Source organism: Moschus berezovskii, chromosome 9, assembly GCF_049115385.1.
Source record: "Moschus berezovskii isolate FMDL1 chromosome 9, NW_MosBer_1.0, whole genome shotgun sequence".
Lineage (NCBI taxonomy): Eukaryota > Metazoa > Chordata > Mammalia > Artiodactyla > Moschidae > Moschus > Moschus berezovskii.
Window position 1 is genome coordinate 36,589,650 of NC_142468.1, and position 17,850 is coordinate 36,607,499.

At 46.6% G+C, this 17,850-nt stretch overlaps 1 protein-coding gene across 3 annotated transcripts in view; it reads right to left on the reverse strand.

The window, feature by feature from the left end:
• Nucleotides 1-17,850, reverse strand: part of SAMD4A (sterile alpha motif domain containing 4A) — a 232,701-nt gene that overhangs the window by 30,916 nt on the left and 183,935 nt on the right. For all 3 annotated transcript variants that reach the window (XM_055435955.2, XM_055435953.2, XM_055435954.2), the window contains 3 exons: nucleotides 15,295-15,404; nucleotides 12,725-12,811; nucleotides 875-1,208 (listed from right to left, as the gene is read on the reverse strand). In XM_055435955.2, the coding sequence (XP_055291930.1) occupies nucleotides 875-1,208; nucleotides 12,725-12,811; nucleotides 15,295-15,404 (531 nt within the window). The remainder of the gene's footprint in view (nucleotides 1-874; nucleotides 1,209-12,724; nucleotides 12,812-15,294; nucleotides 15,405-17,850) is intronic.

Here is a 17,850-nt window from a genome sequence, read left to right on the forward strand (position 1 = left end):
TTCTCAGGTAACCAGCCCACCTGTACCTCCAGCAGGGGGTCACCTACTCTAATCCACACAGCAAGGAGCCCCTTGGGGGTAGGGGAGTCTGAGAAAGTGAGTAGGGGTGACCCATGCTGACCAAGAAGCGGCTGGCATTTCATCTCCAAAAGATGTTACAAGTCACCTCCTCTGAACCAGAATTCTACAGATCTCAGTCTTTCTAAGAACACGTACCACCAGGAATCTCTCATTGTACCTATATAAGACTCAGGTGTTCCCTTTCTTTTGATTAGAACTCAGTTCTTTGAAATGGTCTGAAATATTGGACAATAGAAAACACATTGAACCACTCTCCCAGAGGAAGAGTACTGGCATTCACTACATTTTTTAAATAATCAAGATCTCTTGAGAAACACCTGATCAAGCACAGATTAGTGTTGGACATGGTAAAGGATACATGCATAAGGGTCTGGCTCGGGGCAGTCACAGGTAGTAAGGGGTGCTGTCACCCAGGGACCATGTGTGAATTCTGTGCTGCCCTACAGACACAGGCAGCGTGGCCATGGTACCTTGCGTGGCCTGTAGGAAGCCTGCCTTTAGCCTGAGAGTCCAAAGGCCCAGTGAGCGGTCCACCAGGAGGGCCCTGCGGGCCCTGGTCTGAGGGAAGGGGAGAGATGGGAGCTAGGGTGAAGGAAGAGGCCTTGGGAGGGAGCATGGAATCCAGATCCAAATACCTTTCCCTCTCTAGGCTGCACTTTCTGCTTCTGTAGAATGGGCTAATGACACGGACTCTGGCAGTTCACCCCATACCCAGGGGAAGACCATGGGAATGGGTAGCTCTGATCAGGGGTGTTGAGAAGAGAAAAGGGCAGGTGGGAAAATTGGGCTTTACCTTTCCCCATGACACGTGTGAATTGCCCAGGGAGATCCCCCTCCGGCAGGGGGGTGACAGCCAGCTCCCCGTCACAGCTGCTCAGCTGGTGTGGCTGGAGCCCACCACTGGCCCCAGCTGAAGTGGTGGCCGTGGTTCCCACGGCCGTGGCACTGTCTTTGCAGTCCGGGCTCTGGCTCTCAGGGCCCATCAGCGAAGGTGGGTGCGGGGCCTGGGGCTCCCGGCGGCGAGCCTCTGGGGTGGTGCTCGGTGAGCTGTACGCCTTGATGGGGGTCAGGATCATCTGGTGCAGCTCCTGGAGGGGGAGGCGCAGGTTGCCCCCCTCAATGATGTCCTAGAGGGTCAAAGGGAGAAGACCTCTGTTAGGGTCAGGAACTGGGATGACCCACCTCCATGCCTCCCCGCCTCTGCCTGGAGCTATTCCCAGATGGGGCTCGTGGCTGATGACACTTTCATAAGAACATTCTTTGGAAGATGGGACAGTTTACAATGTAATCATTCTGGGGACTTCCCTGGTGGTCCAGTGGTTAAGAATCTGCCTTGCAATGCAGAGGACATGGGTTTGATCCCTGGTCCAGAGCTAAGATTCCACGTGCCACAGAACAACTAAGCTCATTCTGCACAACTACTGAGCCTGCGAGCTACAGCTAGAGAATACATGTGCCCAAATGAAAGATCCTGCATAAGGCAACAAAGATCCCAAGTATCGCAACGAAGACCTGACGCAGCCAAATAAATAAAGGTTAAAAATTAAATCATTCAATATTAGCCCAGGTAGAAAACTTTAAAAATAGATACATGTATAATGAGGAAATATAATCACTGTAAAATCCCACTAAGATGATGACTAAAATGATTTTGGTATATTTCCTTCCCTGGCATCCTCTGTGCCTTTCTTTAAAGTGTATGTGATATAGTTTACATCACACACTTTAGAAGCTACATAACAAAATTATTCAGGGTCACATGGTGGTTTCCTGTCGTATGATTTGTTTTAGATGAAAGAACCTGCTCATTCACACTTTCATTCAGCCCATGACAGAGGCAACACAGGTGTGGTTAGAAGCACAGATGCCAAAACAGATGCCTGGGTCTGATACAGCTGTGTGCCCTTGGGTGAATGACTTAACTTCTCTGTGCCTCAGTTTCTGTGTGTATAAAATGAAGACTACTGTAGTACCGGCCTCATTGGTGGTTGCGATGAGGTTAATATTTGTAAAGCTGCAGGTTCCTATGTTATGTGATTCTTTGTTAAATTTATGTTTTGGGTGCTCTGACCTGCTGTGCACTTAGCTACATGGTGTAGGGGATGGGGATATGGTGGGAAAGCTGTTAAGGTTCCCTCGGCAGTTTACAGCCTACTGCTGCTGCTGCTGCTGCTAAGTCACTTCAGTCGTGTCCGACTCTGTGTGACCCCATAGACGGCAGCCCAGCAGGCTTCCCTGTCCCTGGGATTCTCCAGGCAAGAACACTGGAGTGGGTTGCCATTTCCTTCTCCAATGTGTGAAAGTGAAAAGGGAAAGTGAAGTTGCTCAGTCATGTCTGACTCGTAGCGACCCCATGGACTGCAGCCTACCAGGCTCCTCCGTCCATGGGATTTTCCAGGCAAGAGTACTGGAGTGGCTTGCCATTGCCTTCTCCGTTACAGCCTACTAGGACATGGATATTCATCATGCTGGAGACTGAGAAGCAGGGCAGGAGTTCCGGGAGGGGAAGTTCTGTGAAGGGGTGACACTGGAGCAGGAATCCAACGGAGCATGGGCTGCAGGTTCCTGGGAAAGTGCGCTCCAGGCAGAGCGCACAGCAGGGGCAAAGGCACTGAGGTGGGAGCCTGGAGCATGTGAGGAATAGCACAGAGGCCTAAGCTGGAGCACAGAACGGGAGGGGCGGGGAGGGAGGTGAAGTCCAAGGAGCCACAGGGCCTGAGTGGAGAGGAGTCAGCTGGCCGGGGCAGGGGTGCAAGAATGTCTTCTACATGAGATGAGAAGTCAGGGAAGGTTCTGAGCAGGGGAGTGACATGTTTTAGAAGGATCATTCTAGAGAAAAATAAGTATTTTACACAAATACACATATATATACATATTGAATATACACTATAGAGGCAGACCTTGGAGATATCTTGGTTCCAGATCACTACATAAAGTATCACTCATTTTCTTGGTTTCCTGGTGTCTATAAAAGTTATGTTTACACTACCTTATATAGTCTATTAAGCTTCCCAGGTGGTGCTAGTGGTAAAGAACCCACCTGCCAATGCAGGAGACTTAAGAGTCGCAGGTTCAGTCCCTGGGTCAGGAAGATCCCCTGGAGGAGGGCATGCCAACCCACTCCTGTATTCTTGCCTGGAGAAGCCCATGGACAGAGGAGTCTGACGGGCTATGGTCCATAGGGTCGCAAAGAGTCGGACACGACTGAAGCAACTTAGCATATAGCACATATAGTCTATTAAGTGTGTCATAGCATTATGTCTAAAAAAACCAATGTACATACCTTAATTAAAAGTGTTTCATTGCTAAATAGTGCTAGCCATGATCTGAGTCTTCAATGAGTTATAATCTTTTCACAATAGTAACATCAAATATCACTAATCACAGATCACCATACCAAATATCATGATAATGAGAATGTTTGAAATATGATGAGAATTACCAAAACAGGACAAAGAGACATGAAGTGAGCAAATGCAGTTTGGAAAATGGGGCCAAAAGGCTTGTTAAAACTCAGGGCTGCCACAAACCTTCGATTTGTTTAAAAAAAAAAAAGGCAGTATGTGTGAAGTGTAATAAAATGAGGTATGCCTATAATGTATATAATTGTATGTAATACATCCATGACTTTATATAAAGAAATTGAATCCTTCTACACATACAGTTTGATATCCTGGGCATTATTTATTAGAAAAAGCAGCAAAAGTGGATTCTGATAGACACCTATCTGTCAGATGCTCAGAGAGGTGCAGAACAGACTCAGATGCTTGGGGATGGTGGTCAGGGGCTGGGGGTCTCCCTGGTATAGGGGGTGGGCCCTGCTCTCTGCCACAGTGCTGCCCAGTGATTATGCAGCAAACCTCTCCTTAGGACCCAGGAAGGACCTTGACAATCAGGGCCCTGATTACTAATGAAGTATTTAATCTTCTGAGAGCCCAGAATAGCAAGAACATAATTTTAAAAGCCTGAAGCATGAGTACCAGCCCGTTCCTGGGATCCTCTCTTATCAAGAAAAATTGCTCGATGATGTCAAGCAACACAAGCTGATGGGACACGATCATTTCTGCACCCAGATCTCCCATCAATCAGTTAGAAAGAAGAAATCTGAGGACGCAGGCCTGTTTCAATTCTGGGCAGCAAAACACCGACAGCCCGCCCGGTTGCTGGCGGGAACTTGCTTTGTGCGGGGGGGTTGGAAGCAGAGCCTGAATTGTGCCTCGGCCTAGTTGGCACCCCAGGATTCCGAGGGAACTGAAATGCTAAGTAGCCACCAGAATTGTCTCAAACCTGGCCAGGGCCACTCTCCAGTCTATTTTAGGGGAGAGAATCCATTTTCCTTTTAAAGAAGTGGACTTTGCAGAACCTACACCCTTCCTTCTCAATCTGGCAGACAGGGCCATGGTGAGACCTGCCTGCAGCCTGTACCCGCAAGCTCAATGCCTGAGTCAGGATGCTCCTGGTCAGTCTCAGTTTTTCTGATGCTGGGCTAGACTGGCCCTTTGCAGAGTCTGATGCTGTCACGTGATTGGTCCCTTGACTTCGGATATGGCATCAGGGTAGGACCCGTGGAGGCAAGCTAGCCAACCCAGGCCAAGAGAGCCCCTGCTGCCTTTTCTGATCAAACCACATGCCAACCAGATGACCCCTCCCTCGAGGTCCTCCAGTTCCTGCCAGCACCTGGGGGGTGGGCGGTTCTGACCTCCTTGTCCAGCCCTGACTGAGGAGGGGAAGGGAAATGAGAGAGAAGGGGTGAGGCTTCCCCTTGGGAGGGGGCTGGGCAGACAGAACTGGCAGGCTCCTCTGGGTGATCACATGCACCCCTGTTGTGCCATCCCATGTGGCAGTACCACTGAGAAAAGCAAATGTGTGCCTGTGACTCTCAACTGCTACCAACCTTGCCTGCTCTTGACACGTGGTGTGAAGGCTTCTGCAGTTACTCAGTGATGGCGGAGGATATCTGGGTTCTGCTAAGAGCTGAACTCCTTCAAACTGGGCATGTATACTTGTCCCAAGTTCAAATCTTATGTGACGCTACTGGGGACACCCACACCGAAAAGGGAACCCATAAACATAGTGAATAATGTCAGATACTTTCTGAAAATATCACAATCAGGAATCATGCTTAGCTTGGTCTTTTGCTTTGACCTCAAGCCACTGTCTCAGAGACAACCCCTGGCTTATGACCAGTAGGCAGTAGCTCTGCTGATGCCAGCCTCCGGGAGGCACACTATGACCATCAGGTTGCATTCCTGACTCTTTAGAGTGAATTCGGGCACTTGAGGGCCCAGGCAGAGAAGGAATCTAGCTCAATCCAGTGCCCTCGACTGGCTGAGGGAATGAAGTCCCATGTTGACAAAAATAGGGGATCAACCCAAGTCTCTATGGATCCTTTGTATCATAAACTTAACCCTGCATTAGGAACTCAAAGAGGCAAAAATTAACACAAAGCAGCACAGCTGCCCTTTAACTACAGTGCAGAACAGAGATGAGAGCAGAGTGGGAAGGCTGGACCCTTTTACAATGCAGTCGGTCGGGCAGATGCAGCTCGGGGCCGACAAGGAGGAAGGTGCTCCATCCTGACTGTCCCAGGCTTCCTGGCCTGGCTTTCTTAGGTCTTGGAGGAGGACTCGTTCAGAGCCTCTCTCGGGGCTTGTTAACAGTCACAGGGTACAAATCATCTGGAAAATGGCAATTGGTGGCATCCCCAGCACTTATGCAGCATCCCGTTGCCCCATCCTTCTCTCTATGTGAGACGGACTGGACCCCTCACCCAGCAGACAGCACTCCTGCATCTACTTAACTCCATCCTTTCTATGGGCTGGGCACTGTCAGACACTGGGGGTCTAAAAAGGATGACAGAATCCTCACCCTAAGAAGCTTGTGGCTCCTGGGATGGACCAATACATTATGAGGATGCTGCTAGGATGGGGGCGGCGGGGGTGGCGGGAACACGGAGGTGTGTGTGTGTCTCCTTTCTCCAAGCCAGGTTCCCAAGTTCAGAGAATGGTCAGTTTCACAGTTTGGGAGTCAACTGAAAAAAGACAGTAACCCTGGTGGCTCAGAGGTTAAAGAGTCTGCCTCCAATGCGGGAGACCCAGGTTCGATCCCTGGGTCGGGAAGATCCCCTGGAGAAGGAAATGGTAACCCACTCCAGTATTCTTGCCTGGAGAATCCCATGGACGGAGAAGCCTGGTAGGCTACAGTCCACGGGGTCGCAAAGAGTCAGACACGACTGAGCGACTGAACGGAATGGAACGGAAAAGCACATGGATGTGAGAGTTGGACTATAAAGAAAGCTGAGTGCTGGAGAACTGATGCTTTTGAACTGTGGTGTTGGAGAAGACTTCTGAGAGTCCCTTGGACTGCAAGGAGATCCAACCAGTCCATCCTAAAGGAGATCAGTCCTGAAAATTCATTGGAAGGACTGATGCTGGAGCTGAAGCGCCAATACTTTGGCCACCTGATGCGAACAGCTGACTCATTTGAAAAGACCCTGATGCTGGGAAAGATTGAAGGCGGGAGGAAAAAGGGACGACAGAGGACGAGATGGTTGGATGGCATCACCGACTCAATGGACATCGGTTTGAGTAAACTCCGGGAGTTGGTGATGCACAGGGAGGCCTGGCATGCTGGGGTCCATGGGGTCGCAAAGAGTCGGACATGACTGAGTGGCTTAACTGAACTGAAAAGCACATGGAAACATTTTCACTATTAAAGATAAATACTGGAAAATCTGCCCCAGTGACCATTCTAATCTTACCTTTTCCACCAAACATCTTGAGAAGTCTGCACTGCCTCACCCCAAGGCCTCAGTACCATTCACACTCTCCAGTTCTTGGGTTCCTGCTTCCCCTCCCATTTTCCTGAAACCCTTTTGCATCAGGGCTATCAGGGAGCTGCTGGTGGCCGGTTCCGGGGAGCAGTGTTCAGTCCTCATCAGGTGTGACACATCCATGGCTCCTGATGGGACAGTCCCTCTTCAGCCCTCCCACCCTCTGGGGTCTGTCACTGTCTGGTCCCGTCATGTCCTTTGGCGCTCCCCATCCAGGGTCCATCCTCAGCTCTTATCACTCATCACACAATTCTGGCCATTTACACATAAACGACCCACAGCGGAGTCTTTCAAACTCTTGTGGACTCTAGACTTGTTCTCTGGACCACTGACTTGATACTTCCAGCAGGATGTCCCAAGGTAATGCAGATGCCACCCATCAAACTCAACTCCATTTCTTTCACATTAGTGAAGTGAAGTGAAGTTGCTCAGTTGTGTCTGACTCTTTGCGAACCTATGGACTGTAGCCTACCAGGCTCCTCCGTCCATGGAATTTTCCAGGCAAGAGTACTGAAATGGGTTGTCATTTCCTTCTCCAGGGGAACTTCCCAACCCAGGGATCGAACCCGGGTCTCCCACATTGGAGGCAGACGATTTACCATCTGAGCCAGGAGGGAAGTCCTTTCACATTAGGAACTCATCCTTTATTTTTGGTTCCCAAATGGTCCAACACCCAAGCCTGCACCTCGGGCCAATGCCCAGACTCCTGCTAAGTGACTCTCTTATTCTTCTCCACAATCGTGGCCCCCACCCCGGCTCAGGGCCTGCTCTCCCCCAACGCCCCACCAGTACCGATGCTGCTCTGCTCTCGGTCCTCACCGCAGCGGAGCCCTCTGTTTCATCCCAGGAAGACACCTCCGCCGGCCTCAGAGATGGTGCTGATCACGCTGGGCTGTGATGGCGCTACCACACCTCTATCTGCGGCACCTCGTGTCCCTAGCTCTCCGGGGGTGGGGACTTTGAATTCCTGACGGTTTGCCTCCAGTGAGGACGGGGGAGATCGAGTCCAGGGCAGCTGCTTAGTAAGTGTTCAGCAACTGAGTGGAAGTGCTCTGGACATAGAGCTTATCTGCATTGGCTGCTGATTATGAACTAGCCACGGGCGGGGCCCCAGCCACCTCCTTAGAAATCTCTGGGTTCTGTGTGACGTAAGAATGCCACTGGAAGCAAGAACATGATGACAGCACTTCCAACAGCACAGTCAGTTGAGGATGCCTGGGAATGCCAGAGAAATGGCTGGGAGCCTGTCGTGGGTGGCCTATGTGGGAACAGGTTACCGACAGCCCTCTCCCTACAGAGCAGGAGAGGTGAGGGTTCCAGAGAAGAGGGAGCAACAGAGCTGAGGCTGAGTCCTCAGTGGACACTGAGGTTCGCTCCCACCCCCAGGCTGTCAGCTCCTAACAGGACAAGCTCAGTTCAGTTCTCAGTTCAGTCGCTTTGTCGTGTCTGACTCTTTGAGACCCCATGAACCACAGCATGCCAGGCCTCCCTGTCCATCACCAACTCCCGGAGTTCACTCAAACTCATGTCCATCGAGTCAGTGATGCCATCCAGCCATCTCATTCTCTGCCGTCCCCGTCTCCTCCCACCCCCAATCTCTCCCAGCATCAGACTCTTTTCCAGTGAGTCAACTCGTCGCATGAAGTGGCCAAAGTATTGGAGTTTTAGCTTCAGCATAAGTCCTTCCAATGAACACCCAGGATTGATCTCCTTTAGAATAGACTGGTTGGATTTCCTTGCAGTCCAAGGGACTCTCAAGCATCGTCTCCAGCACCACAGTTCAAAAGCATCAACTCTTCAGCGATCAGCTTTCTTCACAGTCCAACTCTCACATCCATACATGACCACGGGAAAACCATAGCCTTGACTAGACGGACCTTTGTTGGCAAACTAATGTCTCTGCTTTTTAATATGCTATCTAGGCTGGTCATAACTTTCCTTCCAAGGAACAAGCGTCTTAATTTCATGGCTGCAATCAGCATCCGAAGTGATTTTGGAGCCCAAAAAAATAAAGTCTGACACTGTTTCCACTGTTTCCCCATCTATTTCCCATGAAGTGATGGGACCAGATGCCATGATCTTCGTTTTCTGAATGTTGAGCTTCAAGCCAACCTTTTCACTCTCCTCTTTCACTTTCATCAAGAGGCCTTTGAGTTCCTCTTCACTTTCTGCCATAAGGGTGGTGTCATCTGCATATCTGAGGTTATTGCTATTTCTCCCAGCAATCTTGATTCCAGCTTGTGCTTCTTCCAGCCCAGCATTCCTCATCATGTACTCTGCATATAAGTTAAATAAGCAGGGTGACAATATACAACCTTGACGTACTCCTTTTCCTATTTGGAACCAGTCTGTTGTTCCATGTCCAGTTCTGACTGTTGCTTCCTGACCTGCATACAGGTTTCTCAAGAGGCAGGTCAGGTGGTCTGGGATTCCCATCTCTTTCAGAATGTTCCACAGTTTATTGTGATCCACATAGTCAAAGGCTTTGGCATATTCAATGAAGCTGAAATAGATGTTTTTCTGGAACTCTCTTGCTTTCTCCATGATCCAGCGGATGTTGGCAATTTGATCTCTGGTGCCTCTGCCTTTTCTAAAACCTGCTTGAACATCTGGAAGTTCACGATTCACATATTGCTGAAGCCTAGCTTGGAGAATTTTGAGCATGACTTTACTAGCGTGGGAGATGAGTGCAATTGTGCGGTAGTTTGAGCATTCTTTGGCATTGCCTTTCTTTGGGATTGGAATGAAGACTGACCTTTTCTAGTCCTGTGGCCACTGCTGAGTTTTCCCAATTTGCTGGCATACTGAGTGCAGCACTTCCATAGCATCATCTTTCAGGATTTGAAATAGCTCAATTGGAATTCCATTGCCTCCACTAGCTTTGTTCGTAGTGATGCTCTCTAAGGCCCACTTGACTTCACATTCCAAGATGTCTGGTTCCAGGTGAGTGATCACACCATCGTGATTATCTTCATCGTGAAGATCTTTTTTGTAAAGTTCTTCTGTGTATTCTTGCCACCTCTTCTTAATATCTTCTGCTTCTTTTAGGTCCATACCATTTCTGTCCTTTATCGAGCTCGTCTTTGCAGGAAATGTTCCCTTGATATCTTTAATTTTCTTGAAAAGACCTCTTGTTTTTCCTATTCTGTTGTTTTCCTTTAATTCTTTGCACTGATCGCTGAGGAAGGCTTTCTTATCTCTCCTTGCTATTCTTTGGAACTCTGCATTCAGATGCTTATATCTTTCCTTTCCTCCTTTGCTTTTCGCTTCTCTTCTTTTCACAGCTATTTGTAAGGCCTCCTCAGACAGCCATTTTGCTTGTTTGCATTTCTTTTCCATGGGGATGGTCTTAGTCCCTGTCTCATGTACAATGTCACGAACCTCCGTCCAGAGTTCATCAGGCACTCTATCTATCAGATCTAGACCTTTAAATCTATTTCTTACTTCCACTGTATAATCATAAGGGATTTGATTTAGGTCATATCTGAATGGTCTAATGGTTTTCCCTACTTTCTTCAATTTAAGTCTGAATTTGGCAATAAGGAGTTCATGATCTGAGCCACAGTCAGTCACAGGTGTCTAAACCCAGGTGTTCTCAGGCAAGCCCGAAACGGTGGTCCACCACTTTCCTCCTCAAAGAAGTCACACCAAATAAACTCATCATGCTTTCCTCTTGGCCAGTAGTTTCTTTCAGATTCAGTGTTACATTTGTGATCTTTTTTAACATGCCCAATCCAGTGGTCCAGGGAGAAAGCTTTTTTTTTGTGGAGTCAATATTATTCTAGGTGTGAAATATAGGACATAGTACTACCGAATCATCAAAGGCTAGATGGAAAGTCAGTGGCATATGAGGGCCACCCGAACCACCTTGCTGCCCTTGTGTTTCCACGTGCTGGTTCGGCCCAGCACTGTAAGAGGTGGAGCCCATAGCAGTGCCATCTGTCTCCCAGGTGGGTGCATGACCCTCAGTGACAGAGGATATGAATGAATTCTTGAAGGAAGCTCCAGAAGTAAGAGCAGAAAACACTGCTCTTTAACCATAATCATAGCAATCGAATCCTTCTGCAAAATGTTTTCTGTGCTTTTTAACAGATAAGGAGAAAATTGGCCTATTGAATATTTCCCAAAAGAGAAGTTATATAGAAATAGCAATAATCATTCTATTAGACGAATGGCTTGGTAAAGGAGTTGGCATAAAATTAAGAACAACAGTAACTTCAGGTTCAGTTGGACAGGTTACTTGTCATTTGTGATTCACTTTGCCATTGCCTTCTCCAATAATTAAGAAGAGGTCTTTCATCATGGAAGTACCTGTAAGTAGCCTCTGTCTATCCATCCAGAGGTTTTAAAAGCCACCTTCCTTACAAAGTTGCAGATCCATATTCTATAACTATATATTAATTTATATTTTATATGATATTCATTGGGCTTCCTTGGTGTCCCAGACAGTAAAGAATCTGCCCGCAATGCAGGAGACCTGGGATCAATCCCAGGGTTGGGAAGATCCCCTGGAGAAGAGAATAGCAACCCACTCCAGTATTTTTGCCTGGAGAATCCCACAGACAAAACAGCCTGGTGGGCTATAGTCCATGAGGTCTCAAAGAGTTGGACATGACTGAGCGATTAATTATTCATTAATATTCATTAAGCATAATTTTATATGTTGCATGTAAACTTATACACACACAGATCTTTGTGAATAAGTTAAAAAATTTCCACTACACTGCAATGTTTATGCGCTCACAAAATCTGCTTTAGCCTCACCTGCCTTAGTACTCTGATCCCTTTCAAAGGCACCCTGGGATTTCTAGAAGGGGTTACAACTCAAGCTCTGCAAGCAGCAAATACCTTTCCACCCACCATTCCCAACAGCAGTGCACAAGGATCTCCCCACGGGGGCTGTGGCAACACCAGCTTACAAGGTATGTTCTTTTTTGGACCTTAAAAAAAATAAGTCATTCAGTCGTGTCCGACTCTCTGTGACCCCATGGGCTGTAACCTGCTAGGCTCCTCTGTCCATAGAATTCTTCAGACAAGAATACTGCAGTGGGTAGCTTTTGGACCTTAGATGAAGTCATAAAGCCACCAGGTCCTAAAAATGACATCCACACTAGGCTGACATCCAGATACAAAGGCAAGACGAAAACATACTTAGGCAGCAAACAAAAAGAGATGGTAACAGCAGATGAACTGCTTTTAACAATGGAATAAACTCAACATTTTGCATTTTTGAGATAGTTCCTTTCAGAGTCACAGGGACCCATCCTGGTAAGTTAATGTCTGAAATTATTCTCTGGAGAGTCTATTACGTCCATCCACCAAAAGATTGTGATCTCTCTGTGGACGCCGGGGGTTAACCTGTGGGTGTTTGCCATGCTGTGGGCAGTTTTTCTCAAAGTCAGATCCTTCCCTGGGTGGACAGCAGGACTGAGGCACATCTGTTTATTTCCTATACTGATGTGTCAAAATTTCAGCCTCTGATTGCGGGCTGAACACCTCCTTAATCACTACAGATGTATAAAAGGCAGAAATGAATGTAAGTAAAACACTTCCTGAGAGCTACGGGAGGGCCAGTCTCAAGATGCCTGGACCCAAGGCTTAAGTACACTTAAGCGGTCAGGTTCCAGAGAAGCGTGTATAACCAGGAGATAAACTTCAAAATCATTTCCTTTTTTTCTGACTTTGGTAAGGGAACAACCTGTTGTTTTCTGTAAGGCATGCCGATGTCACTTTCAAGTGAGAATATAATTTCCCTTGACCCATTTTCCCACCATGAAGGTAGAAATGGTCCATTACCTGGTGATAACTTACCCTTTCCAAAGACTTCAGGAGGTTTTGTCTCTCTTTGAGCTTCTGAATACTGATGACAATTTTGTGTCTTGCGCCTTTGGTAACATTCTGTAATGAAGTAAAAGTTAGATTTAAAAACATATTTTTAGGCATCAACTTAGAGATTCTTGGAAGCTGTTTAGTACATTACTGTCTTCTTGGTTCCCGTGTGTGTGCAGGTTAGTAAACAGCCATTCATTCGTCTGTCTCTTCAACATCCACTGTCATCAACCTCTTACTAAATGTTGTAACTCCTCAATATCCATTATCATCAACCTCTTCCTACTAAATATTTTAACTCCATCTGACCGCACATGTGCTTGTGTCTTTTCCCTGTGACCTTTAGGAGAGCAAGAAACAGCCAATCATCCCACCCAGCATGAAATTTCTTCATAGTCTTCAGACATCATTTTTAAGTCATACACTCTTTCCTTGTGTCCAGGTTTTATCGTTCTGGTCCCTTCCAGTTTCCCTGACGGTTCCAATCCCATGAGATATGCATTGCTTTCTCAAAGCTTTTCTGTGTTTACCCATCTCGAGGAGATATGAAATCCAGTTCAATTCTCACCCGGTGTCAGAAAACACAGGCTGGTTTTTATCAGTCTGTAGGCCCTCCTGAGTCTCCACAAGGAAAATCAGAATAGAGAAGAACTTGAACCTGTAATAATGCAGTCACCACTTCAGGTAGAAGATTGGGATTCACAGTCAGGATTATGGATTTTATCTTAATAAACTGTGCAGCAGGGAAGAGCCCTGCTGCTGCTGCTGCTGCTAAGTCACTTCAGTCGTGTCCGACTCTGTGTGACCCCATAGACGGAAGCCCACCAGGCTCCCCCTTCCCTGGGATTCTCCAGGCAAGAACACTGGAGTGGGTTGCCATTTCCTTCTCCAATGTGTGAAAGTGAAAAGTGAAAGTGAAGTCGCTCAGTCGTGTCCCCGACCCTTAGCGACCTCACGGACTGCAGCCTACCAGGCTCCTCCATCCATGGGATTTTCTAGGCAAGAGTACTGGAGTGGCTTGCCATTGCCTTCTCCGAGGGAAGAGCCCTAGGATTCAGTTAAACATATGTTGACTAGAAAGACCAAAGATTTCCAAATAGAAGGTTCTTTCTCAAATCAGATCTGTAATATAAACTTCTGATGACTTCCTGCAAAGATTTATAAAATTTCCCTTAAAGGTGGAAAAGATGAAAACACCAGAGGTGTTGCCTTTACTGAGGAAAATTAAGACTCTAGTGACATCTAAATCCATCTTTAAGATGAAACACTGGGAGCATATTACTATTTAGGCTTGACTTTCGGTTCACGTGAATTTTTACTCTGAAAAGTTTGTGGTGGCCTCAGGCTTTGCCCTCTATGTCAATTATTTCTTGTTTTTTCCTCAAGTTGACCAAGTGATGACTGAAATTTTTTTTTTTCCCTCAACTTTGACCCAAACACAAGAATGCTTTTAGAAGCAGTTCTCATCAATCCTGAGGATCTCAAGGAGCGATCGAGATAAAAAGCAGTGGGAGAAGCCTTAGGAAGTTGAAATTAGGGCTTTTCATTCTCTGAGAATGTGCAGTGACTTTGGGCTTTGTCTTACATCTCAATACTGGTAATTCAGCCAGGCCTGAAAAGGTTAACTGCGGGTACTGAATATGCAATGGGAATTCAGGATCTGCTGGGAGGTCTGGTCCAGACCAGCCATGCCCCAACTGGTACAATCTCCTCTTCCTGCAGGGGAAATACTATTAGCCCGTTCAGACCATTAATTCTCTCAAATCACTGCTCAAAGGAAACTGAGGTCAAGTTGAAAATGCAAATAGCATTTTAAACAAGGGAAACAAAGACATTGGTCAGATCTATTTGCTCAAGCACAGCAGGGTAGGAAACATGCTTAGTTTCAGGGATTCTGTTGACTGGCCTGGCCTTCTGCATCCAGAGAAGGAAGGAGGAACTTGCCCTTTTATGGCACACAGCAGGGGACTGCCATCTGAGACCTAGGGTAATGTTATTCAGTGTGGTTAGAAAATATTTTGTACAACTTTCTCCGTTCGAATTAAGATCAGTCTGAATGTGTTTTTGAGCAACTTCTGGGGAAAGTCTGACTCAGGACCTGGTGCTTCTGCTTCCTAACTACAGGAAGTTAGCTGATTTGTAACTAAGACTGAAAAATTCACAACCAATCTGTCATCCTCCAAACCAGCACTGGCCAAGCAAACAGAAGGGGTGGGCAATGAAAACCAAAGCAGGGACGCAGACTCTTGGAGGTCTTGGTTAATGCTCTTTCTTCTGATTCCTCCCTGGCACCCTAGGAGTGTACACCTAGGTTATTTTTTTTTTTCATAACACTCTTATTCAACCTCACTTGTCCTGTGGTTACCCATTTGTCTTCCGTCTTGTACTGGACCCCAAAGGCAAGAACCCAGCCTTACCATGTGATGCTGGCCTGCACCTGGCAGTTCCCAGAACAAGGCAAGCTACTAGGTAGGTATAGGTATGGGTCCAGACAAGGTCTGCCTTAGACTTGAATGCAAGGCTCCATCTGGGGCACCTTCCCGTGTACGTACCTGAGCCTCCAGCTGGCACTCAGTGAGGGCCATCATCTCCTCGTAGGTCATCTGGGAGAAGAGTGCGGCATACTTGTGCAGGCGGAGGCTTTTTAACCAGGCTGGAACATCTGTGGCGCACGATGTGCAGGACATGGGGAGAGAAATTGAGAGGGAAAGAGAGGAGATGACCAGAGATGCGGGAAGAGAGAAAAGGAAAGCAGATGGTGGTCAGAGAAAAGAAAAGGGGAAAAAAATCATCTTTACGTTACTCATTGTTTCATTTTGGCAGCAAATTATCAACTAAGAAGGCTTGGTCTAGTTCTGATATTCCCACTGTTGGGCTCTCTTGCTTTGTTTTATATCCGGGGGCCCCTGGGCTTCAGAGCACACAGCAATTCTTTAAAATTACATTCCAATTTGTGAGTATATAGGCGGTTTTCTGGGCAGAGGGACATTCACAGCTTCTATAGGATTCTCAAAGGGGTTCATAACCCCCCAGATGGTAAGGATTCACCACTTTAGTCAGACTACTTCATTGTTGGTTTAGAAAGAACTGACTTAGAATATTAAACTACATACGATGATCTTCATCCTCAAGATAATTTCTTTCTAGGTTTACTGCAGATCGCCATATGCTGTTTCCATTGCTTTCACAGTGATAGGGAAAGTAAACAAACCAGGCATGGGTGACCATGGGTGGAGTCATTGTCATTAGCCTGATCATCTTCTGTCTTCCTATACCCTACTGGGAATCAGGGCATCCAGGAATCTAAACTACAACACAGTGTGTGTGTGTGTGGAGGGTGCGGTGGGGGGGGGGGTCGCTGACCATTTCTTCAAGCTAAGGCATATAACTGAAATTGTCCTTGACCACCTCCTCGAATGTCAACCCAATATCAGGACTTGAAGGTCCAAAGATTGCCTAGACTAAGGGATAATGGGAATTCCAAAGCGCATCTGAAATAAGTCTCATGTTTGGGATTCTACAATTAGGAAAATTAAATAATAACTGTATTGAAAATCCACAGGAGAATTATTACCTTTCTAAGTACAACCAAAACAAAGCACTTGTCCATATTTTTTTAAGTCAGGGTTTTTGAGCAACAGGATCTTTGAGGAATCTCTAGAATTATCTTCCCCCATCCCTGGCTTATTCTACAGATGACAAAATTAAATCATTACACCTAGATCACAGGGCAAGTATGTGGTGAAATGGGGACTAGAGCCAGGTTGCCAGATTCCCAGGTTTTCCCTATACTGTATCATCTTCTGTAGAATGAGGGCCAACAACCCATCAATGGGAAGGCTGAATGAACAGTGACTTTAAAGTCCTCTGAAATGCTGAAGCACTGGGGAAATGCTATTCAAGCTTTCTATGAATTATTACCCGTTGCTAACCATGTTGATTGCAAGATACTGTCTATTGCTAAGTGCTTTATTCTGAGGCACTGACAGAGACCATAAACACTACAAAATAAGTAGGAACCTTCTAATTTTTTAATGTTTAAAGTAGTCAACTGGGATTAATTGAAGAGGCCTGGCCTACTCTGAAATCAGACCCTGCCTCCTGGGTGAACTGAATCCAGATTTAGGGAATGTAGGTGGGTGGAGCCTGGTGGGCTGCCATCTATGGGGTCGCACAGAGTGGGACACAACTGAAGTGACTTAGCAGCAGCAGCAGCAATACGAAGGCCAAAGAAGAGGAATTTCTGGAGAAACAGAATTGGATATCCAATGGCATTTTAGTAAAAGACTCAGTCATTTCAGGCAAAAAAATCACTGATTCTGTGCTTCGAGGCCCTTCATTTTACTGTGACAAGTAGAGAGTTCCACTGGGACCATCGCTAACTGTAAAGAAATAGGGCTTCCCGAGATACATAGTACCAACCCCTTATATCCTCCTCAACTCAAACTGTGGTTGGATCAAGAGTCCAGGGCATTTGCTTCCTTCATGTGATATCCTGGAGCTCTTTGACTAGACATGGTGATTCTCCACCATGTTTTTGTTGCTGCTGTAAAACAATGCTAATACTTTCATGGAGTGGGCAACAAATAGATTCAGCTTCAGCTTTAGGCCACCAACATGTTACTGTTTGGTCATCAGGTTTCACGTTTGCTGTCTATATCTTTGAAAGGCCCCAAGCAGCTGTTCACAAAACTCAGTGATCACGATTCAAAGAAGTCTGGGTAACCCAATGCCACGCTTGGGTACAATCTGTCACAAAAGAGTATGGAGCAACTTCATGGGCTACATTTTCACTGGATGTCCCACAACTTAATTATGCAAAATCCACTGATGATAAGACAAATAGAATCCCAAGCTAGTAAATCATGTTGCAAACTTGTTGCTATATAAGCCAAGATGACAATATGGTGTTTTAAGAGTTGGGGAGAGTGGGGTACAAATCCAGGTGTGGCAAATCTCAGTCCAATCAGTGCTCATTTCTTTCTAGAAAAGTATTTTGACAACTAGAATTTTCCTGGTTAGAGGGATGAAGAGCCTGCCTCACTCATTTAATCAAAATATAGGTCACTGGGCATCATTTTCCTAGAAAAGTTTCCTATACAACTTCA